Raw genomic sequence first — 25,653 nt, forward strand, 5'->3', positions numbered from 1 at the left:
AAAAATAACTGGATGACACTGGAAGCCAGACACATTAAATTTACATTCAATGGCCACACCCACTCTTACATGAAAAATAAGGTGAAGGGGCCCCCACAGCCCAGGTGCAAAAAAAACAGTTTGATTGGTTGATAATAAACTGAAATTAGATTAGATTGAGGCATTTTATTTGTACAAGTAAAAGCAATAATATCTGATGAACATATTCCGTGAGTTTATTCATTCTGATGTGCCTTAACATACACAGAGAAACTTAGAGTTATTTATTCAAATAAGAAGTTTAGGCCTAGTGCTGGTAGAATCATGTGGAAAAGAAACACAAGAGGGCAATAGTTTACCAGAAATCTTATCTTACATGTCCATACTTCAAGCTGTGCATTGTTATATTTCCGATTTCCCAATTAAACATCTTTGTTTTTATCAACCTTTTTAACCCTTTCAGGACTGAATTGTCTGCACTGGTAGTCATTTTTATCAGGCTGATTGAATGGCATAAATTTGTTCAAAAGTCAAAATATCTTGCTAAAATGAATTGTTAAATAGCCCTCTTAAATTATGTGAAAGTTTAAGTTAAAATCTGTTAAAAGAAAGGGAATATAAGCAATTCTTGTAGATCTTTGTTGTAACATGGCAATGTGTTTTTGTAGAGTTTGTTTAGGTTTTTTGGTGCAGGGGGTAGGGGTAAATAATAAATGAAACAGTATTTCTAGTATTCTCTCTATATTATTTTCCCTTTACACTTCTACATTTAGATTCCCTAAATGTACCTGCCCATTCTGGGTGTGAGAGGCCACGGTTCACTTTTACAGAGGACGGGCAGATTTGCAACTTTGTTTCTAAGTACAAGACAAATAAATGTGCATAATTATTGGAAATAATGTCCAGACAAATGGAGATGTGCCAAATTATGAAATCATGCACTCTTCGATTACATATCCAGTCATTACAAGAGCTGCACTTGGAAAACAGGTGTTTCTAATACAGAGAGATGTCTCCACGGTCTTCTACCCCGTTTACTTTCTGATGATGATGATTCAGATATGATATTTCATGGCTGGAACGGAGCACATGATGGGATGTGATCGGAGAAAGAAGAAAAATAAAGAGGAACAGAGAGAATAGAAGAAAAAAAATTACTCACTTCTGAAGACATCCATGTAATGGATGCTGATTGTGCTTTTAAATCAATGAAGCCTGTGCCGGGATAATGAGGACCAATACCCAGACATGAGAGAAGAGATCATAAATACTGTAAACGTATTAAGAGCAGATATATTAAAACCAGAAATGTCAAAATTACCCACATCCAGCGTCTAACATATTCCGCTCTCCCCACTCGCCCCCATTCGATCTCTTTAAACAGGTGGCATATTTATATGCATCACCACAGTGAAAAGGATGAATCTGAGCCACATGGTCTTCTCTTTCTTCTTTATATCAAAGAGAACAGCAGGGTAAATCCTTTTGTTTTTACACTTTTCTTTTTTACACATATTGACTTTCAAATAATCATTTTCAGTTCCTCTTTATCTTAAGCCCATGATAATAATAAAGGGGAAAATAAGAGGGCATGAGATAGATTTGCATTTGATTAGTAAAAACAACTTCTTTTTTGTAGGACTAGTAATGGTTTTCAGATTGTGAGGATGAGAACCTTATTAAGATCTGTCTGCTTTCTGTATTACATTATGTTTATGGATTAACAAATACTGTATTTAATTTATTAAGCTATTCCGATATATAAATATTCACTTGTGTAGGTCCATATTTTGATCTGTGGGGATTTCTGATTTAAGATCCATCATATACTGCATGCATGATATAATTTCAAAACCACAACCAAAAGCAACAAACCATGCTGGATTTTTTTGTCAAGAAACATAAAGAGGACTTATAATGTTTATTTAATGAGCTTTATGTGCTTGGCACTTGTATTTACAGTCTTAAAAGCCTAAAACAACATTTGTTCATTCCTCCCACACTGTTTTTAATTCAACATACACTGGCCATATAACTGCTTAGCATTTAAATATATTCATTTACAAACACTCCAAAGCATATACTTAATTACCTTGTCTTCCTATGGTTTTTATCCACACAACAATTTAAAACCTATGTGCTTTACGTGCATTCACTATTGTTTATAATGTTTATGTTCCACTCAGGATACGGTTAAGCCATTTCCAAACCAATAGGCAAAGGTTCAGCATTTCAATAACAGATTGTCAGAAACACACATGACCCTGTTATGACAGGAGGATTTAACTTTGCCATCCTGAGAGAGTCAGTCAGTGTCCAACATTGTATCGCAACCTCTATTATCAACAACAAAAATACTGACAACATTTATTCGTCACAGTTTTGAGGATATGTTGTGTTCTGGCTGATGTCTCTATTCATGTTGGACAGTTACGGGGCCATTATTGCTGTTATTATTGCACCAAATATGAATCCTCACCAGAATCCATCTTCTTAAAAATCAGACCTCATTTGAACTAGTTCAGTTTTGCATATCGTTGAGGTTGGCAGGTCAGCAACAACAACAGTTGAAGAGTCCTTTTTAGCTCATATATCCATTTGCTTTGATGGCATATTATGTAAAAGATGAACACAAATAACACTTAAACTCCATTTTTAGTCTGATGAGTTATAAGGCAATGAGATGGCGATTCCACATTGAATGGCTGGTGTCACCATGTCACGATGGCAAATGCTCATGCCAATGCATCAGACATTTCAAATAATAAAACTCTGAAAACCCTGTAAAGCTGAGCAAAAAACTGCAGCAGCTGCTAGTGTTTTTATCTGTTTTTGGTTTATTTTACTTTTTCCAAGCGCCTCAAACCATGTGCATGGACATCTGTGAAGAGGAGCCATATTGGCGGCCGTCACAGCTGCCGGCCCCCTGTTGGCTGCTGGCGGGATTGCCAATCATGTGCATACTGTCCATGCCGCTGTTGGACAGGTATTGGCGTTCAGCAAATGCTCCGGCGGAGGAGGAAGAGCACAGTAAGCCACCCTGAGGCTTCTCTGGGCTGGCAGCCAGGCGCGGTGATGCCGGGAAGTTGTATCCGTACAGGTTGTAGGGATTGTGAAGGGAAAAGGCGTTGTATGTGCCCTGCTGCACGTGATGATGGCTACCAGAGAACATATGCGCTGAGGACGGGGATGAGCCAGATGAAGCTGATGACCCAGAGGCGGAGCTCGCTCCTGCCTGCATGACGTACTGTAGCTGGGATGTGGGAAAAGAGGCCAGCTGACTTCCATACGCATCCATCTTACCCCCGCCGCTGCCGCCGCTGCCGTTACCAGCAGCCAATGAGGCGTGAGCCCCTCCCTGCATTCCTGCAGCGATGAGAGAGGAAGTCCTCTGAGGCAAGAAGGAATCGGAGGCCTGGGCGGAGGTTACAGCGCCTCCTGGGGTCTGGAGGCGGCCGTAGGAGCCGTCGGCCAGTCCTCCGTAGCCCTGCAGGGCGGCCATGTTGCTCCTGGCACATGCGGGGTACTCGGACAAGCCCAGGTTACACAGCTGGCTCTCCCTGCAGCCTACATTGAAGGTGTTGGGTGCCAGATGGAAAGTAGGAGGGGAACAGGAAGGAGAGAGAAGGTGTGTCGCACCAGAGGGTGATGGAGTGCCAGTGCTGGAGGTAGTGGGAGAGGTGCCAGTGCTCCCTCCTGAAAAACACAGTCAGCAAACATTCAGAAACATCCAAACCCCAAAGACACACTGTGGATACACGTTCCTACGCATGAAGAATAACTGCACACTCAAGAGAAGAATGGTGAGACAGAGCCAGCTCTGAAAACACAGGCACTGTCCAACAATCACACTGGGAGCGTATCTCTTATTTCATCCCATGGACCACGAGCAGTCACTGTGGCTCTTTAGGGAGGGCATTTCATCTGGTTACAAGAGATGCCTGTTCAAACCTGGCAACAAGTGCCACAAATTAACCCATAATGGAGCGTTCATCTCCACAGTGCTATTCTGCATAACAAAAATCTTCATTCTTTAAAATTTGCTAAGATTTTTTATTGGGATATATTCATTATTTACTCACCCTCATGTCATTCCAAATATGACATTCTTTATTCTGTGGAACATAAAATATTTTGAAATGTCAGTGTTTTTTGTCCATACAATGAAAGCCAGTGGGGTGTTGTGGATCACACTGACTTTCATTGTATGGAAAAAAACAGTTCTTTAAAATATCTTCTTTTGCGCTCCACAGAATAAAGAAATTCATACAGATTTGGAACAACATGAGGGTGAGTAAATAATAACAAAGATTAGCTTTCATTTTTAGGTGAACAATCTCTTTAGGGTTTATAGTTAAAATTGTAGTAAAAAATAAAATCTGGGCTTTTTATAGTTAAAAACTGAACTGACAGAACGAGAATTAACTTTCTTTGCAGATTTACGTTGTCAGTATGATTGATTGGACGAACACAGCATGCAGCCTGTTTAAATAATGGCTTGTCTCGCTCTTGCACATCAGTTGGGCTCATATATGCCTGATTGTACCATTCAGCTTGACCTCAATAAAATGTTCAGACCATGAGTATAACAATACACAAACGCACTATTTCTTCCAACAAACACATTTTCCGTCACTGACGTTTAGATTTTTCCCTCAAACACTGAAACAAAATGCGGCGTGTAAAAGTTTCTGTGAACAGCAAGCACTGTTCAGATTATGATTGATTGTTTGTTGCTAACTATACAACTGGCCATTACGTTATGAGACAGCATCGTTTCACACTACATCCGGCACTGAAATGCACACAGTGCGAGACAATGGGGTTAAAAGCGAGGTTTAAAGAGACGATAACCAGAGGTTAGGCGCAGTGTGAAAATCCCATTACATGTCTTGTCAGCTGAAACCATCTCAGAGATACTGTGACAAATGTTGAATTCAAATGTGGCTTGAGTTTAAGAATATGAATGTCTGGTCAACAGAACACTGGCCTTTTTCTCTCAGTATGACATGCAGCATTTGGGCATATGTTCATAGAGGGGGGAAAAATTTACTGGCACATGCACAGTGAATAAGTCAAACACATGGAACAGAATGATAGCGGTGGGATATCTACCACATATTTCTTTATTAATGAGAAATTGGCCAGCACTCAGTTTGTTGTTTTAAAAATGTAGTCTGGTCTATGGCTCGGGAAAGAAACTAAATAATTCAGAACTCTCTTGGCTGAGGCTTGGGCCAGCTCCATATGCGTTCGATAATACAGCTGAGTCGAGTTCTGGTTCACTCGACGTGGTTCTGTTCTGTTGGCTAAGGGGAAAGGAGACGTTGTGGTGATGTCATGTTTTTCCCCTGTTGTCAGGCTGGGGTGAGAGAGAAAAACTAATTACTCAAATGGATCTGCATCTACTTCTTGAGGGCAATTGGTTTGGGCTGGAGGGGTGGGGGTGGAGGGAGAGAACACGGCGTTTTGTCAGCCGTGCAAGAACTTTAATTAACATTTAATCTGTTTCGAGAAGTTTGTGATGACAAACAGATGTCTACTCAGACAAAATACCATGCTCACATTACTCTGACCTTATGACGAGAGAGAGAAATAGTTACATCAACATTTGATCATCTGGGCCGTAACTAGCTATGAGTAAGAGACTTAGCTAAATAGATGATTTTAGCAATCAGACACCTGTAACAGCAAAATTCACAGGAAGACTTTTACTTTATAAAAGTAAATAATTCAATCTGTCACCATTAATTCGCCCTCATGACATTTCAAGCTTCAAAATGAACACAAAAGTACCTTAAAAGTATTTTAAAAGAGGCCTAAGCACCTTGTGCGCTAAGTCTTCTGGAGTCATATAGCTCTGTGTGAGAAACAGACTGAAATGTATGTTGTTATTCACTGAACATTTATAAATGATACTGGATACTGGATCATTGAACCAATAACTGCTTTAGTGCTTTTCCACCGTTCTCATTGCTTAATCATTCCATTCCCAGCCAGCCGCTACGGATATGGTTTCATTTTCCACTGTGTGAGGTTGATAACGAACCTCTTTGGAATGTGATACAGATGCGTCAGTCATTACATCGGTAACGCAGACGATATGAGATGTAAATAGCGACCGCGTTATGGAGGACGATCAGATATTTATTTTAATTCTATTATTAATTTGTGTTTACGCTGCTCAAATAGCGCGCTATAGCCAGCTTCTCGAATTGAACTAGAGAACTGAATCAGTTCGATTAGTTAACAGACTGAAAAAGATTGATAATTATTTTATTTATAAATCACTACATTAGTGAATACTGAATTCAGTAATGAATGTTACATTTTGAATATTTTTTATTTTATTTTTATACTTTATACATTTTGGCCTCTTTTGATTATAAAGTTATAATATGGTTTTAGGGGGAACTGTTCTTTTAAGGGGCTGTGGAAGTGAAATAGCATTTGATCTGTCGAACAGGCAAATAGACAACCTCACTCTTGGACACAAAAACCCAAGATTGTCCAACTCGCCCCACCCATTGCTGAGTTCCCTACAAGCTTAGAGTCATTCATAAATCCTCTATGGTATGTGATTATTGCGGCCACACAGTTGCTTAAAAAAATTATTTATGAAGCAATATTTTGAAATCCAAAGCCCCTGTTATTAAAGTAGGCATGTTATAAATGTCTCCAGTCACAGGGACCATGCACATACCTTGCTGTTTCTGCATGTTCGTGAAGTCCTCAAACGTCAGCGTCCTCACTGGAGGTCTCCAGAAAGCATATGTCTCCATTATTGCCTCCAACCCAGTCCTGCACAAGGGATAGTGACAGAGAAAGCCGGAAGAAGAGACGTGAAATGGCAGAGAAAACAGGTGAGACAGTCAGATTATGCACATGAGAAAAAAGGGAGAAGAAGAGAGGGGGCGTTTTAGGAAACTAGAGCCTGTAAAAAGAGCAGGTTTTTACTGTGCACATAAATCTTGGTGATGTTTCATCTCTGCTCTGTACATGGGTCCCCTTCCTGTGTGATTTACTCCTCTTTGCAGCGCTCGCTGCATCGGCCCTCGCCGTGCAGCTTAACAGGCAGTAATTCTCTACTTCTTTCTGCTTGTTAGTGAGACGCTCTAATGACTCGAGCAATACAAATACTGCTCACCAAATGACAGATCTTTCCCATTAATATCACAAATAATAATTTACATTACAAGTTGTGATTTACCTTAAAATATTGATTTATATCTTGGTTCGGCATAACTGATTCCATCGAACATCAAAAGCTAACATTACAATTAAATCTGCGGTTTGTAAACCATGGATGATAAGGATTCAGTACAAATGAAACGGTGGTTACTTTGTGACAGATCAACTTTTTGTGTTGTATACCAAAAAAAATATTTTTTATTGTGAGGGCAAGAGCGTTTTCTATGTATATTATCTTACTCCTGAATAATCTTTTCATCTCTATTTTTCTGCAATGAAAATCTAACGCTAGTTCATAAATCAGGCGGTCTATTGTTTGAAAAATGAAAAAAGATGTCTCAAATATCTGTGGCGATAATACTCTCCAGATGGAAGTGTGCTTTCATGTGCTGAGGGCCTGTCTCAGACTTTCTCGCAGTATTCTGACTCGCATCTTATAGAGACAGAGCGGTGAAGTGCATGGAAGTACAGCGAGAGGGAAAGAAAGGCGAGTGAAAGGTTGGGCGAGATTGAGGGAAGGGAGTTAAAAAAAGCGAGAAAAAGGAAAGAGAGGCATTTTTCTTTCCCCTGCCCTCAATCAGATCGCTTTATCACAGATCGACCAGGTTTTCTTGGCAGCTGAACGAGGGGGTGATTTTAATGTAGCAGGACGTGGGATTAGGAGGGATCTCCTAGGGTTCATATCCATATGAAAGGCCAATGGCGAGATATGCGTGTTTTTGCACACACAGCATGGACAATACGGAGCAAGGGTAAGATTTCCTGAAAATCCTACCTGTTTCTCCCTGAGTCCCGGAATCCTTTGGCAAATGGGTTGCGGTCGATCTTTAGACGGGTAATCTGTTATAAGAGAAGAAGTCCAAAACAGACTCATTTAATAATATTTTTACATTTAGACACTTTAAACACATATACATTATAATACTGCTACTACTACTACTACTACTACTAATAATAATAATAATAATAATAATAATAATAATAATAAACGTAACAATTTTTTTTCTTCAATGTTTCGGTTTTGAAACTGATGTGTAATATGGTTTTATTTTGGGATGCACAATATTAGCACTATCTTGGTTACTGGGCAAATTAGAGAATATTTTTGAAATATTTTATATATAATATTTTATATATATTAACACTCACTTAAGATTAATCTTTTAAAATACTAATATTTAAATATTTAATGTTAACATAATCTTTAGCCAACCTCAAAGTGAATTTCCATTTATCATACTAAAAATTGTTTGATGCCTAAATTCATTTGTATGATATAAACTAATTGATTTTAGTTTTTAGTATTTGTCATTTAGACAAGACGGCATAGAATTTTAATATCGAACATAACATGAAAATAATGAATGGCTAGAATTTTTATTTAAACACATCTCTAGTTGTCAAGTTGTATTATGCCTATTAAGACCTGAACTATGAGTTGCATAGTCACAGTGGTGCTGTACACTGACAGTCAGTAATGGACCTGTTGGTTCTGGTAGGCTGTGACCGTAGTGAAGACGGTCTCTGGGAAGCTGAACGTCTTTACTCCTTCCCCTGTAGGAACAGGTTTGGTTGGAGAAAGCTCGCTGCTGAAGTCTTTCCGGATCACGTGGACACGGGGCTGATACTTGTGCATCGAGTGCAGGATGATCTAGAAATAAAGAGGTATTTCATCAACTTCTCTGCCACACCCACAAGAGCACACTTACACGGCTGTACGGATTAAATGTCTGTGGCATAATGAGGCTGTGAATATCAAAGCAGCTTGGACTGATATGAGAACATGCTGTATCACAGTGTGTACACATGTTGATGAGATATGAATCAGGCCAGCTCGAGGGCGAGTATCTCACACACCGATGTGTTGGCGTCAGAGCATGGAGGCTGTAGCCTTCCCTCCGGCCCTTCGTCTGTTTCTAATTACTCCCAGTGTCAGTGTGAGTCTCCTGGGTCCACCGCAACCGAGGAGGTCAGGCAAGAGAAGAGGGGCCTTTGCAAAACAGCTTGATGACAGTAAATTTAATATTCCAGCTCCCCCCGGTTCTATCCAATCCAAACGCACAGCCCTGTGCTGCCCAAGGCCAGACAACACCAGCTCAATGAAAACCGACTGCTTAGGAAGTGTTCAAAGCCACACTGCTGTAATTCCACAGATTGGAGATATTCAGGATTGAGAACATTGTGTGGGACCAAAAAGGAATTTACAGGTGATATCAGAGCACAAAAATGAAATGATGCGAGTTGTCAACATTACACTGTGCTGATCCGAATGACAACTAAAGTTTCAAAAGTTGCGTATGTACATATTCACACACAGACACACAAATGTTGTGCTTTTATGAATTGTGGGGACATTCCATAGGAGTGATGGATTTTACAATGTATGTGTATGTAACACTGCAGGGTGTTACACTGTACACCCTGCCCATAAACATATCCATCACAGGAAACGTTCTGCATTTTTACATTTTCAAAAAAAAAACTCACTTAGTATGTTTATGAATCCATTTACATTGTGGGGACCGCCCGTCGATCCCCACAATGTAATATAAACAAGCACACACACACACACAAACTGTATGTGTATATATACCACAGTTTAATGCATTATTCTACATGACCATTTTCTACATCCCTTAATTCTACCCAATACAACTACCTTTCTAACTATTAATAAACAGTAATTAGGAGTTTATTGAGGCAAAATCATAGATAATAGTTAGTTAATTATAAAAGTGTTACCGGACATATATTCTACACCAGTAATATTTCAATCCTTTTTGCGATTAAACTTTTTGGTCTAGGGGAGGAACTTGAGGTTCATATATTTCATGGCGGCAAGGTCCCACACAGGACGTTCCAGGGTTAACTTCAATTCCGGCCCTCGCTCACCCTCCAGGCGAACAAAAAATAAAGTCTCTTTTTACGAGGTTGTGGTATAAGAAAAGTCCCCTCTCCTCTTCCTGAAAAAACACCAGCCTGCTGCAGTTGTAACACCCATATGTTATTACATTTGTCAGAATACTCGAGTGATAGCATCAGTGACTCGAGTCAAAACAGCCCCATATGCAGAGGAGATGCCAGTAGATCAGGGAACTTTGCAGACGTGGCCTAAGGCAAACTATTTTACCCACACCAACCCTGCATCTAAAATACTGATACACTGCATCATTTGGTAAGGAATACGCAGCCTGTCATGTGCAATTTTTCTATACTTCCTTTCTGTGCTCTGACTTTACACCACTATTATACTGGTCATGGGCAGATGCATGCATCAGCTACTCTACATAAATTGGTAACATTAATCAAAACAACATTATTGATCTGCTTCAAGAAAAATAAATAATAGATATAGATAGATTGCTTTATGTTGAGTTAACTTTGTTGTTGGTGAAAATTTGCTGTTGATTTTATGGAGCTATGAAGGCGACATATTGCACACACAGATTTTTCAAAACAGGATTTTCAACACATCCAACATACAATAAAAAAAATGGTGACACTCAATGACTTCATATTTAAAGAAAGAGGCTTTCAGATTTACTGATTTTTGCACTTTCAGATGTGTCTTGCTAACATCTCATGACACATAACTCAATAGGGCTGGCAACAAATAATACAATAAGCATTAAATTATTAATTAGTGAGAATTATTTATATCTACAGTGCATGATGGAAATCTGCTTTCACATGCACATCTGGCTATGACCAACAAAAAGAGATTTCTTGTAATCTCTTGTAATCTGTGTGCATGCATTGAAATTAAATTTAATTAACTAAAAATCAAGAATTGCGCCCAAGACCCAAGCAAAAACAATGTTATGCTGACATGCACCTATCCGTGTTAACCTATGGTAAAACATAGGGTTTTAACTTGAATAATATCTGCCAGATGGGTTTTCATTAAGAGAGACTTATTAAAATGATTAAACTGGAAAATAAAAGCTTGTTGCAAATTACTAATATTGTTTTTATATATATACACAGGGTTCTCTGGGACCCCAAGCACAGTAAATCCCAAAACATGAGGAAATATTCAAACAAAACATGAGGGCTAAACCTTTAAAACCATACTGAGCAAATCAAGCACATTTTTCTTGTGGATCTCATTATTCTGGATAGAACTGGACACATCACCTCATTTCTCAAAGTCACTGTCACTGCGACGATACATATCCAAGACAATCTAACAAAACGAGCTGGGGGTGAGTGTCATCTGATGGTCTGATAATAAAATCATCCCTGTGCACTCACTCCCTCAGCACGATGCCACAGACCAGAGCCAGGCTCAACACATTCACACCTGAACAGTGAGAAAAGACGCACCGGACACAAAAAACAAAGATCTGGAGGACATACTTCAAACAACTTGAATACATTTCCAAACAATAACATGCGCTTGCATTTCGTTTGTATTCGGCTGTTGTTCAGCACAGACGCATGGGGAATATCAGTCAAGTACATGCAAATCGTTTTTTTTTCTCCAGTTTTGCCAGTTCTTCAGAGAATACACTGAATAATGGTTTCTTGCTTGAGAGAATATACAGATGTCTTTGGGGGAAATGAAGGTTGTTATCCATCAACTAGTGAATGTTATGAATACAGCAACGTGAATAAGCAGGTGTATGCCAAACTCTTCTAACTTGGACACAAACATTTAATGCAGATATTGAATTTGATATTATGATTTATTGGTTGCCTTTACTTTTTTTTATTAGTAATCATATGCATGGGTCAGTAAGATTTTTAAGTATATAATTCACATCAAGGCTACATTCATTTGATAAAATGTTGGAATTACAGTTTTCCATTTAAATATTATTTTCAAATGTGATTTATTCCTGATGGAATTTTTCAGCAGTCTTTAGTGTCAACCGATGCTTCAGAAATCTAATATTATGTTTTGCTGCTCAAGAAACATTTCTTTGTATTATCAATGTTGAAAACAGACAGTTAATAATGCCTAAAGTTTTTGTTGAACACATTTTTTCAAGGTTCTCCAATAAATAGAAAGAAATATTTATTGGAGAACCTTGTCTTAATAAATGTTTTTACTGTCACATTTGATCAATTTAATGCCTTCTTGCTGGAGAGAAGTACCGGTATTCATTTCTTTTTAAAAATCTGACTGACCACAAACTTCTCAAAGTTGGTATGTATGAAATATATAAATAATGACATCATTACATTAACTGTAATCAAATGTCCACTCACATGGCCTTGATCATCCAGCTCATTGTTGGTGAGTTTGAGTTTGTCAAAGCTGACCACTTGTCTCATCCAGGTGTCTCCTGAAGCCAGTGAATCCGGGTGGATATAGACCCTGGGCGGCACTGGGGAATCTGCGTTACCCGCCACCATCCACTTGGAGCTGTGATACACATACCTGCAAAAATATGCACATAACTTCAATGATACTCTGTTCCAGCGGCCCATGAATCAGTGTTAATATTACCAAAAATTACTCATGTGCTCTCACATCCAAATTTTGATTGTTCAAAATGCACCATACAAATTCAAGATAAACATAATGTCCAATTTAACCTGTGTTAGAATGCAAATAATAACCGGTCCTAAAGGGTATGTAAAAGTATGTTAACATTACCATAATTAATGGAAAACATTAAAAATATACATGTGTTTTTGGGCATTCCCTCAGCTGACTGCCTGAGACGCAGCTGGATGCCTTTAGTTCCGGCCATGCGCACAGTTGAAAGTGCTTAACTGCGTCGCCTCTGCCAAAGTCATCACCTAGTTCTCAAATATGGACAAAATTCTCATTTGGCCTCTTTTTGTTATTGCTTGGCAGCATTAAACATCCTCTGTGTGTGTCTTATTCTCTCCCACAGACATTCTCTCCTGCGGACATGAACACACGTGCACGCCACGCACATTCACGGGCATTAATCTGTTGGGTCAAAAGTTTTATTGATAAAGGGCATATATATATATCTGTACAAAAACATGTGTGCTTTAACACAAACACGTACGCGTTGTCCGTCCTTCGCACACAAACACATGTAGTGCCAGGCGTTTTTGTAATTTCCTGTTTGGAGTTCTGTTTAGGGTTATGCTCTATGTAGCAGGGAAAGTGTTAAAGAAAAAGGAAACCTAAGACCAAAAAGGACTGGAAATTTGATTAGCCCTCTTTCATCTTTCATAAATCTGCCATCTGGCACTAGCACAATCAATAAAGATCCAACTTTATGTGACACCTTTTTGGACAGATGGTGGAGCGACTGCCCATTAGAGTCCAGCCATATTTAACACATGCAGTACACTGTACACAGCAGAAGCATTTACATACATTCAGATGACGTGAAAAAAGCGTCATCATTAATGTAAGGACTTTTCGGTCAAGTACAGGAACCAAATGACAAGGCTAAAAACTAATCTACACATACCAATACCATTTTTTCTAGCAGTTCGTTAAAGATATGCTAGTGCTTTCTCATATGCACAACACAACAGCAAATAGACCATGTTATATATCGGGTTACTTTACTGACAGAGTAAGAAACACTGAAGTGTGGAACAGAGCATGTTCTCAAGTGTGCGTTTATTGCGTGTATTAGTGTGCATATATGAAATAAGATAACAAGCATACCTGAAGTAGACAGCTGTGCAAAGGGAAAAAATAAATGAGAGACAAACAGGCCAACACCTAGATGAAGAAACGCGAAGGCAGCCAGTGCACCTGGGATATTTGTGAATAATTTAGCTAGAGAGAGACTCCAACAAGGATCCGAAAATCCGGGCTGCTCCGCATTTTCCCATTTCTTCTCTCAAATATAAGCCATACCAAAATGCCCACATTAAAGAGCAAAGTAATTCAAGTAACACGTAAAGAAAGATTTAACAAGTCTAGTATAAACTCTATGTCCCTTAAAAAAGGGCAGTGCGCCTAAGCAAAGTGAGTAAATTCCAATAAAGCCTGCGTTTCCAGACCCGAGCCCTCGAGACGCATGAGGCATTCCAGTGACAGCTCTTTACTCCGTTTGCAAAGCCTTGTGGTAAATTCCCCAGCCAGGAAGAAAATCCTATTTAATTTTACAAGATCTTTTGGCTTCCAAAATCCTCCATGATATTTAGGGGCTCTAAATGGCTCTCTTCAAGGCCAGTCCTCGAATGGCTGTGGTTTTATTTTTCACTAAATAATTAAATTAAACTAAGTTTAAATGAGCCAAAAGATTATTGTTGTGTCCACTCATGTGTCACAATGCGATTAACATATTAACATCCACAATATTTCTTTTTTTTAAATCATTACCTTTCTAAATATACAAATAGAATAAAATACTGGGTCTTACTGTATTAACAGCAGACTTGAAAAAATCTGGAAACACATTTGATCTGGCTTATCTGTCTTTTGTCGCTATTCATCATTCTGATTTGAGTCGCTTCCAGTTCTGTTCTCAGACATCAGTGTGTGGGACTAAAGCATAAACACAACTCAAATAGTTTCACTGAACATAAACATAAATCAGATGCTTGTATTGATTTATGGTGTTTGTGAAACAATGAGAGCTGACATATTGCATTCTGATCATTATTATATTATTATTATAAAAACTGACTGAATTTTGGGAAGACTTCACAAACTTGTAATGAAACATGGCACATGTAATTATGGAAAGGACAAGTGCACTACAGCAAGCCGTACATGCATGCAGGCTTTAGTTGTATTCAAGTAAAGCTTGTCTGTAAGCATGTGTGATGGAAAGTTGTCATGGTGAGAGCAAAATCACAGGGACACACTACACCACCACCTGCAATGCTGATACGGCAACTCGGTCAGGATGGCTGTCAGTGTTGCAGATGAATCTCAGCCCATTTCAAGAGGGTTCAATTTTCCAGTTTATAGACAAATGTCCAGTCAAATTTATTATTTTCCTCTTTACTTACTGCATGCTAAGCACACTCTTTGTGCTTACCTGTATCTCTTGTTGTCCACTGGTACAATGTCCATGGCAATGTAATATTGCTGATGTGGATCCAGGCCGACGATTTTAACTCTCATGGCAGGGAACATTCTCCTGAAATAGAAAATAATAATTGGTCACACTTTATATTAGGTGTCCTTAACTACTATGTAGTGACTTCAAAAAATAAGTACAATGTACTTATTGTCTTAAACACTTTTGCTGCTATTGAGGGAGATTTAAGGGTGGTTTAAGGTCTAAGGGGAGGGTCAGCTGTGTAATTATTGATGCAATTACAGAAATGTATTATAGCTGTAACATACAGGTTTTTAAAAAATATATAAAGTAAACACATGTATATACACAATATGTCCATTGTCTCAAATGATTAATTTAAATGTTAACCTAATATAAAGCGGCACCGGATTAATAATATTGCACGTGTTTCTTGAACAAGTCCAATTGCATAAACAGTGATGCCTTGCATTTGAGAATAAAAATACTGATATAGGCTACACAAAGCAAAGTTAATCTAAATAAGACAACCAGTTAATTAAATGAGTGAAAAGATTAGCATGTTATGTCTATTATATCGAAATATACCACTGTCTGACACCAACAAAATCATAAAACAAAACAAAAAAATAGAATAAAATAGCTATAATTATTCATATCTTTCTTTTCCTAAGTCTTGATGACCATTAGCAAATAATAATGTGTAAAAGAAAGAATAGTAGACAAAATAGCATAACAAATCAAAGAACACAGAAATGTCTATAAAAAGTTCAAACTAACTACATTGAACAAAGGAACCATGTCTCATTTTACACTTCAAAAGCAACTTCTTTGTCTTTTCATTTTAACGTCATAAATCTCTTTGTTCATAATGAGAGAAAAGTGTCTGGTCGCTCACTTCCACCCCCCACACCTCTAAATTTATAGGGTTATTATTAGCAGGGCATAAAATACACAGGGCTATTCATGAAGTCGTGTTAAACACATTCAAATCAGAGGAATTATTATTTCAGGCTCCATTTCTGACTAAATATATACAAACGAGGAGCCTATAGTAGGCTCCAAAATGTTAAACAGTTTGGACAGGAGTTACTTTGTTTGATAAATGATTCTGGCACAAACAAAATTGTTTACTGTTCCAACGAAAAACTCGGAAATTACAGCATTGCGAAGAATCAGAAGAATGTCAATGTATGATGGAAACAGTGAGCCTAAGCAACATAGCCTATCAAAAGTTATTGAGTGAGAAATATTTAATAGTTTAAAGAAAAAAATTATAATTCTAGTTTTATCATTTAGATCTACATTTTTTAATTATAGCCTATATATATCAACATGATCTCATGTACACACACATGGTACATACACACAATCATACATACATATATACATATATATATATATATATATATATATATATATATATATATATATATATATATATATATATATATATATATATATATATATATATATATATATATATATATATATAGCAATAAGTAATATATACTCAGATAAGACGTCTAATAATTCGTCATTGACATTATGGTCTCGTTAAACGAGGAGGTCCATTTTTTTCTTAGCTATAGGCCTAGGCTACTTGTGCTATAAGCCACAACAGAGTTCTATTAATAAGCTTTACTTTACAGCCTTCCAGAGCAGTCAGGAATGATACTTAAGTACAAGTTTACCCTGTCTTTTAAAAAAAGGAATTACATCAATAAATGGAGACATTGGTTTGATCGTAAAGTGTAAAAATTGCACGGAAATACCGGATAATCACCCCGGGAAGAAAAGGGGGGCGACAGGTCTTACTGTGAGCTGTGCAGGGTAAGTTATATGCTCGGTTTGGGCTGTAATTGATGCCCAAAAGAGCAAGAAAACGAAAAACATATTTCAAATATATTAATTAGAAACAGTTGTTTTTGTGCTGTTTCGCCCACCGGTAGGCCAATAGGGTTGAGTAAAATAGTGGAATAGCCCTATCGCCGTGTAAAGGTTGTGGTTTGCGACTGCTGCCCCCATGTGTAACACATTAGCGCCCCAAAACAGTGTTTTCATGTTTTCATTCCCCGTGCGCAGTCACATCCATTTGCCAAACAATGGTATTTAGCCTACCTTGAGCTTATTTGCGCGTGCGTCGGTCAAAAAGAAGAAAAGAGGGTAGTGCTTGCAGGACTATTGGCCTATAACAAATGTTCGAGATGATAAAAAAGAGAATTTTAATCAATTAAATGACTAGAATTTAAATGTAATATTTGTAAAAATCGTTGTCGTTTTAACACATTTTAGAGTTTCCTCGCTTTCTGCAAGCACCTGAAAAATAGGCCTATGTCAAGACGTTTAGCCTACTTTTTTTAATGATCCTAAAAACGACAAATTGTGCCTATCCAAGTATTTAAATAATTTCATTGCACGTTGGAATCACGTGAGTGTAGCCTACACATCCTCAATGTACCGTATATTTTTTAACAACAAAAAGTATTCACTTATCTATCAAGGTAAAAAAAAAAAAAAAAGGCAAAACTGCTTTTGAAGTGTAAAATGAGGAACTGGCCTTTAAATTATATTAAAATATTAATTAAAATATTAATTATAAATAAACACAATGAAATATTTAACTTATAAAGATAACAAACTTGACCTTTTTGTTTCATTGTTTTCTTTGGCACAAGAAAATGGCTTGTTGCATGTTGGTAATGCCACATCGATTTTTATTTGAATTTTAATAATCATTATATATTGCTTATTTTTAAAATAAATACTAATAATAAAATATTATGCAAAACTAGGCTATTTTTTCCAAATGATGCCACGAATTGCAGGCTTTTAATTAGAGTGTTTTTATAGTTTAATACTTTAAAACTTTAAATTCAGAATCTGAAAACATGTTAATTACAGAGAAGGTAGGCTATATAAGTAGTTTCCTTTGTATCGTATTGTAATGTAGCTTTTGAATATACCTTTACCTTGAGAGTCAGACAAGAAAAAGAAAAAAAAAACTGACACAATCAAAACCTACATAATTGTGCTTAATTTGTTACAAGTTGGTTGCATAGACCTGAATAAAAACAAATGCTGCAATAGGTATATTCAAAAGCTGCCATACTATCTGGTCCAATATTGAAATTCTAATAGATCAATTCGATAATTTAAGTTACATAAAAAGGAATACCTTCCTGCCTTTGTGATGATCATTTCTGTACCAATGTCGTGGAAGCGTTTCCACAGGTCAGCGCACTGTAGCTCCACCTGAATCTCCTCCATAGAGGTTGAGGGTGAAGGGTCGCAGGCGGCAGGGGTCAGGTCCGCAGGGGAGCCGAACGAGCAGGACGTCCTCTCCGCCAGGCCCTCGCCGTCAGAGCCCGGGCTGGCCTCCGAATCTAACGGGCAAATGAAATCATTATAAACGCCAGCAGCAGGAAGGAGGCCTCGGGAGGCATATTGACAATATTGAGGTGTAGAACCATCACCTGCAGTAAAGGATAACAACTTGGATTCACTCAAACCATCCTAGGTTGCGGCCTATGAATGTTAATTAAAAAATAATATATATATATATATATCCTATAGAAAAATAAAAAATAAAATAAAGTCAAAAATCTGATTCAGCTGCAGAATATTTCTCAGCATTTTTCCCAGTTTTTCTGATGTAAATAAATAATACTAGCCTAATAATAATAATAATAATAATAGCCTAATAATAATAATCACAAAACGAATAAAATATTGGTGAGTAAAAATTAGATTTAGGCACGAAATTGTCGATCAAATAAAAGTTATAGATGATGCGTTCTTTGATCGCAAGATATTTATGCCCCCGTTCTTTGCCGTTTACATGTTTTGGAGGAAAATCGGTCAATTTTGCGCAAAATCTAAATTAGCTATGTGTAGTCAAAGCATTTAAAGCGGTTTACAACGAAATGGTTTCTATTATTAGAACTACCAAACCAAAAAGCATGCACTTTAGAGTTACCAAACGTGTGCGCACGTTACGTTAGTGATGAAATTATAAAGTAAAAGTAGAGATATTAAAGGCCTGACCTCTGATGCAAAGCAATATGTGAGTGTGAATAAGTAAAACAGAACACTGACAAGAAATCGATGTATTATACTGGTGATTATGCAACCTACAACGGCTTATTGAAATTATGTGGATTGTGTTGGCTGTACATGTCATGCAAATGAGGCTGTGCAACCGTATGAGCTGCAGAGAGACTGGCCAGCAGCCCAGGCCAAACCGCCATCGCCCCGTGCACATAACCCTCTGAGGCCACGGGTAAGAGGTTACGGAGCCCCAGAGCCCGAGTTAGAGATTCAGAATTTTCATCAACCTCATGAGAGATTCAATCTGCATAATTACAGTAACGAACCCTATCGTCTCTTTCATGATATCTCAGGCATGCCCTTAACTCCATCCAAACCCGTCAATGTGCTGTCGTTCCTGAGCTGCTGTCAATGAGCCATTCCACAAGACTTGTACCCTCTGCCAGAACCACGTACAATATAACACAACAAACTGTAGACTAGCTACCAGCGTCAGCTGCACAAGCTAACATAACAGATAGTTTAAAAATAAGACAGATAACAAAACTTCACCTTTACCCTGGACATGATAACACTGCTGACAAAACTTCATGTTTTGGAGGAAACCCCAAACTTCATGTTTGGAATCAGCTGTCCCGGAGTTTAATCAGGTTACTTCGAACTAATGACGAGCTCGGTCATTAAAATAGGTAAAAGTGGAATGGACACGCCACTGTCTCTGAAGCAAATGCAAAAATATAATTTAGTAGCCTATTACTGAATGGCCAGCTACTAATAACAGCACATTCATATATTCGTCTAACCGCAGCACAATACTTTCACATAAACAAAATAATTTTGTCTTCTTTAGTTTAAAATGTAGTTGTTGTTTTTTCTTGGGACAGAGGCGAACTAAGCATGACATTGCAGAGGAACCCAATCCACCAGGAACAGAACCACCTGTTTCTGCTGGACTTCATTCAGCCTCATGTAAGAGGGAGGTAATAAAAAAAAATAAAGATTAAACTCCTTTAAAATGTACACATCTGTCGTCTTTCATTTTGACTTTGTCTCTCTGGGAATTATGCAAGCGAATGGTATGCTTTGAATGACATCGAACGTCTTTTAGAAAAACTCCAAAAAGCAAAGGGAAGACTTTAGCAATATTCAATATAGGCTACTATTTATTGAAGAATTTTAAGATTATTTTTTTAAAGCATTGCACAAAAACAGGGCGCAAACAATTTCAGATTATTACATAATAAATATTATGTAATTCTTACTATTTATGTTTAGTTGATTAGACACAAAATCCTGTCTTTGTTTTATCTGAAGTACAATTAATGAAAGCAAAAATCTCATAAATGTATTTATTTATTGCAAAATGTTGTCTTAGGTTGTGAAAGGTTAAACTCATAATATCACATTTCTTTTTCAATGATGTGCTGATTAGAAAGCCTATACAGTACGCCTATACATAATGTGAAAATATAGTAGTAACATTAGTAGCATTAATTAGGAGAGTATCTCAAGTCTAAAATCTAATCGTAATTACGTTTTTAAAGTGAGAAAAACAAACAAACATAAAATCCAAATTTTCAAGGTGACCGAGATGGAAACAGCACTAAAGGGGCCAGAATACATTGGGGTAAAAAACTGATTGGTTAATTATTTATTAAAAATATTTTTAAGTTAAAACGAATTATTAAAAACATAAGTTTGTTGTTGACCTGCTCCACAAATAGGCTACGTCTTCACTTTGATTTTGAAATGCATAAAAAGAAACTGAGTCTTTTTCCGCCTCTGTAATTTAATCAAGATGGGATCTTCATGGAACTGTTTCAGAAACGTAGAAATGTGTCCATTTGAGTTCACTGAATCAGTAGAAGAACGTAGAAACTCAAATACGGAATCATGTCATCCGTGTCTGTTTAGGACATCAGCCTCGAACAGATGAGAAATTCATCTGTATGCATGCGCGTGGGCAAGATAATTTCGCGATCAATGTAAGTTATTTAGATTAGGCTAACTGAAATTATTGTTAGACGTAATTAAAAATGAAACAATCAATTGTTTTATTATTATTATTATTAAAATCCACGTTATGCCACAGCTGAACTAGGCCTATTCCAATTGGTCGTGCAGCAACAAATATGTTCTATCATGAACTTTGTTTGGTTATATAAGAACATGATTTCTTTAAGTTGGAGCGAAAATGCTTTAAATGTTATATAATTTTAATCCGAATCAAAATATTTAGGCTACCATGCAACCTGTGGGCTACATATAGGCTCTATAATGCATTAACTTTTTGGGAAACGCATATTTTGGGATTTCCATAGGCTATGTTTTGCCTTAATGGTTTGCAATTCTACATGAAATAAACTGTTTAATTATTTGTGCGTTATTGACAACACACTTTTAAATAGCCCACAATCCGTTATGGACACATCCAGGCCTTTCGTGACCTTTTGCTCCGAATGCGTAATTCATAGAAATCAAGTCAAATCTTGTTCACTGGGCTATAAATAACCTAGACGTGCTACTAAAAAGCTCTCTGATACCCTAGTTTAAGAAAAAAATTAAATTTTAGCGACGCTACTCACCTGTTGCAGTTGTTTTTGTCCTCTAAAATAAAACTGCTATTTTGTTTCCTATAGCCTAACTAACTTTTGTCTGCGCTCACCACCATTAATAAAATGTGGTGAACATTTTTCCGGCGTCAATATCAGAATATGTAGGCTACAGAAGATCAGTCAGCAGCCTGTTGTGTGGAACCTAATGGTCTGCCTAATGGCAAATGTTCCTGAAGCGAGACTAATGAAGTGATGACTAACGTTGCAACAGTTGAACTACAGCGATGAAACCGAGAAACACACACACATACACACACACAGAGTGATACAGTACAAGTGCTGCTTAAGAACTTGCTCGCGTGAACGCAGGAGCGCTTATCTTTTGAGACGGGTTAGCATACAAACTAACATATAGCCTACAGAGTTTTAAACTGTACGTTCACGTTTCCAATCAATGTGTATAATATGCAGGCTTCTGTTGACATCATACAACTTAAGACTACGATTTGACAAGTGTTAGGCCTGATTTTCATTCAATTGCTTCTACAGTCTGAATTAATACCAATCATTTTATTAATGGGGAGAAAATCCAGTTACAACAGTTCTGGACTGCAATTTGTACTCTAAAATAATGCAAGCTGTGTATTTTTACAGTGTTGTATGAATTTGTCTTTATTTTTTTATTTCCCTGACATTAAAAAAAGTCATATTTAGGCTAACTAGTTTCTGCAAAGAAGCATAACAGTAGTATACGCATAAAACACGGCTTGTCGTTGCATAAGCTATTATAACGAAAATATTGCTTAATGCAATTAAAGCGATGGGCCAACTGCATAGGCCTGCATTGAAACATTGAAAAGTCCAGTGCAAAACGTTCATTTGTAAAAGCGATCAAAAATTATAGCTATGGGATGTTTACGTAGTGCATGGCAATTCAGTGTGCCATGTCACCATTCACTAACCCGGATCGATATCCAGACAATTAGCAGGATCCTCGCCGTCTTCCAATTGTCCGTTGCTCGCGAGGCTCTCCATAGACAGCTCCAGCTCCTTTTCTTCCCAGCCCCGGAGCTTCCGCTTCTTGTTTGTCCCGATCAGGGCTTCTACCGAAAAGGCGTGCGCTCGTGAACTCAGCGCGGCAGCGGATCGTCTCCTGTCACTCATCTCTCCCACTGCAAATCCAACGGAGGACAAATAGAAACTCCGTACGGGCGGCAGGCGCAGGAATGCCGCACGCGTAAAATGTTTATATCGGGTGGATTTAGGTCTCCGGTGACGACGGTAATCCAAAACCAAGTCTAATGTATGCCCTTTAAAGGCTTAAAAATAAAAGAACCCATTCCCAACGAGAGACTTTAGCTGAATACCTTTTCAGAGAAGATAGTTTGTTAATATATCTCGATGTTTTGCGTCTCCGTCCAACTTCTCTACGTCTCTTTTTCTGTCGTTGAGTCCTCTCTGATTGATATTCACTTCTGGAAAACTTTTTTCGAAGCGTTAAGGGCAACCCTCTTACTGTTTGTCAAACCCAGCGCGACCAATGGGAAACGCAGGAAGGGAAAGAGCCAAAATATATGGTCCAATGGAAGAGGAGTGAAATAAGTATAGGCTAGTGGAGAAACTCTGAGAAACAGAGCTGATGTTTGGAGATGGCCATCTTATAGTGAATTAACCTCATTCGATTTAGCAGATAAATGACTTTCTGTTCCGAAAACATTTGTTTTTGTTTAATTAGCGGGAAAATAATACATTTTTTTTGTAGTAAATCAGCCTAAAAGTAAATAAAAAAAATTATAACAAGCATTTTTCTAAAGTTTTTGTCAAGCGCCCGGGTGGTGCATCGTAAACTTTCTGGTTGATTAAATAACATATCTGACCTGTTAACATGTTTGGTTGCTTATTATTAAAATGTATTAAACATAAAATTATCTTTTTCTTTTGTCAGTGACACGTCTATTTAAGCTTGTTTGCATGTTGATGCACTTTATTATAAGTTCGATTATTAACTAGCCTAAGATTGATATTAAACTTGATAGATAAATACCAAATGGAACAGTGGTCTGGTTTAATTATCCCATAGATTTCCTTTGAAGTTTAGGCCTATTCATTTTTTATGAATACAGATTTCCTCTCCTGCGCTCCATAATTAAATATCATCACCGTGCGTTCCACACAGAATCAACACCTTCAAAATGAGCTTTGACCTTCGTATAGCAAAAACAAAAATCGATCAATAGGCTATGGCGCGTGACAATAACAAGCTTGGCTAAATTAATGCTGACCAAAGATGTCAAAAGTTTCATATACTTTTCATTGTTCTCGTGGTTCACGGGATTGTTCAGAAAAAAATTATATATTCTAATAATAATTTTGAATATTATGCTAGGCCTACTGTTATTGATAAGTATACAAAGAATAAAAACAATATAGCTGCATTAACCTTAATGTTACAAAACACGTAGCCTAATGTTATGCTTCTTGTGTAAAAAACAAACAAATGAAAAATTAAAAAAAGTAATTTAATAACTAAAGCTCTATGCTACAGCCGGTATGTATAGCCAAATAGTCTTATTTATTTATTTTAAAGAAGAAATTATTAGCTAATGAACTAGTATAAAGTAGGCTAGTTTATAGATAGATAAACTACAAACAAAATTACATTTCATATTAAGACGGCGGAGGAATTATTAGCTATATTTAGAAATGCTAGGCTAAATAAACTTAATTAATTACCGGTATAGTAAATTACGCAGATAACTATAGGCTACTACATGTAGTCTATAGTATCATTGACATTTAACTGCGAATTTATTTGAGGGGGGAGGGAAAAAAGTTGAATTATTAGCAGAAGCATATAGCGCGCTGGATCCAACTGATTTAACCTGTATCTTACTTAAGGTTAACCCAGATGCCTATACGATTTTAATTTAAAAATTATTCAAAACCGTTTTTGTATTTTCAACAATAGGCTGAGGACTTTGATAAGATAGGCTACGGTAATTTCATGGCGTTGATAATGGTTATTTTCATGCGTTATTCAGAATACTAGCTAATTCAAAATTTGCCTTTTCCATATCTACTCACATTAATTGTAAATTGACTGTTAACTGATTTATAAGTGCATGCTGCTAGACTAAATAAAATGTGGATTAAATAGCCTAGTTTAAATACACGCAGACCTGTTATAAATGTCACACCAAAAATAAACAATAAGAAACCATTATTATTATTATTTATCATTATTATTATTATTATACAGGCTACCTATTAGGAAATGGACACAGCACTTGTTTAGGAGAGAGCGCACGCGAGATGAAGCTATTGTTGCGGTCAGTTTCATTAGAGATAGGCAGGCTACTCTGCTTTATTTTCGCTGGATGAAACGTTTCCAAAATACACGGGATGATATTTTTAAGAGACTACTAATAATTAATTTGACAGCAGAATACCCCCCCCCCCCCCAATTAAATGCATTAGGCCTATATTTTGATGATTGTTAACGCTTAATTATAGTAAACAGGCTCACCCCCTGGCTTTCAGAAACAGCTCAAAGGGTTCTCGTCATGCGCATCACATTATGAGTCATTAGGCTACACTACTAACTCAACACACACATGACCGCGCATCGCTTGGTATCAAGAACGCTGCAATTATGCAATTAATTAAGAGTGCGATTAGCACTGTCCATAGATTATGATGAAAACACCTATTAAATGTCGGGCACGTTTTGTTGTCCTTTTCTGGTTATAGCCTTCTCCCGCGCGCTATCCCATATAACCTGCACGTTGTGTATTATATATATATAGCCTATTTAGCTGCGCATATGGAGTCTATACCAAAGTTACAACACTGGCACAAAGCTCACCAGCTAAAAATAGCGTATTTGAACAAGTAGGCAAAAAAAAGAAGAAGAAGGAAAAAAAAAAAAGAATGACACTTCA

At 37.3% G+C, this 25,653-nt stretch overlaps 1 protein-coding gene across 1 annotated transcript; it reads right to left on the reverse strand.

The window, feature by feature from the left end:
* Positions 1 to 213: 213 nt before the first annotated feature.
* Positions 214 to 24,913, reverse strand: tbx15 (T-box transcription factor 15). The gene is made up of 8 exons (XM_067443621.1): positions 22,675 to 24,913; positions 18,286 to 18,493; positions 15,105 to 15,206; positions 12,385 to 12,556; positions 8,654 to 8,821; positions 7,946 to 8,010; positions 6,683 to 6,780; positions 214 to 3,675 (listed from the first exon to the last, which is right to left on the reverse strand). Exons 1-8 carry the CDS (start codon positions 22,874 to 22,876, stop codon positions 2,840 to 2,842), a joined length of 1,851 nt encoding a protein of 616 aa, XP_067299722.1. The 5' UTR covers positions 22,877 to 24,913; the 3' UTR covers positions 214 to 2,839.
* Between the last annotated feature and the right edge of the window lie 740 nt (positions 24,914 to 25,653).

The sequence above is a fragment of the Pseudorasbora parva genome, chromosome 5 (assembly GCF_024679245.1).
Source record: "Pseudorasbora parva isolate DD20220531a chromosome 5, ASM2467924v1, whole genome shotgun sequence".
In the NCBI taxonomy this organism is placed as follows: Eukaryota; Metazoa; Chordata; class Actinopteri; order Cypriniformes; family Gobionidae; genus Pseudorasbora; species Pseudorasbora parva.

Coding starts and splice junctions, on each gene's coding strand:
- tbx15 (XM_067443621.1), bottom strand. CDS start 22,876: ATGAGTGACAGGAGACGATCCGCTGCCGCGCTGAGTTCACGAGCGCAC. Junction 6,781..7,945: donor CGGGACTCAGGGAGAAACAG/GTAGGATTTTCA, acceptor TCCCTTGTGCAG/GACTGGGTTGGAGGCAATAA. Junction 3,676..6,682: donor GAACATGCAGAAACAGCAAG/GTATGTGCATGG, acceptor TGTGTTTTTCAG/GAGGGAGCACTGGCACCTCT.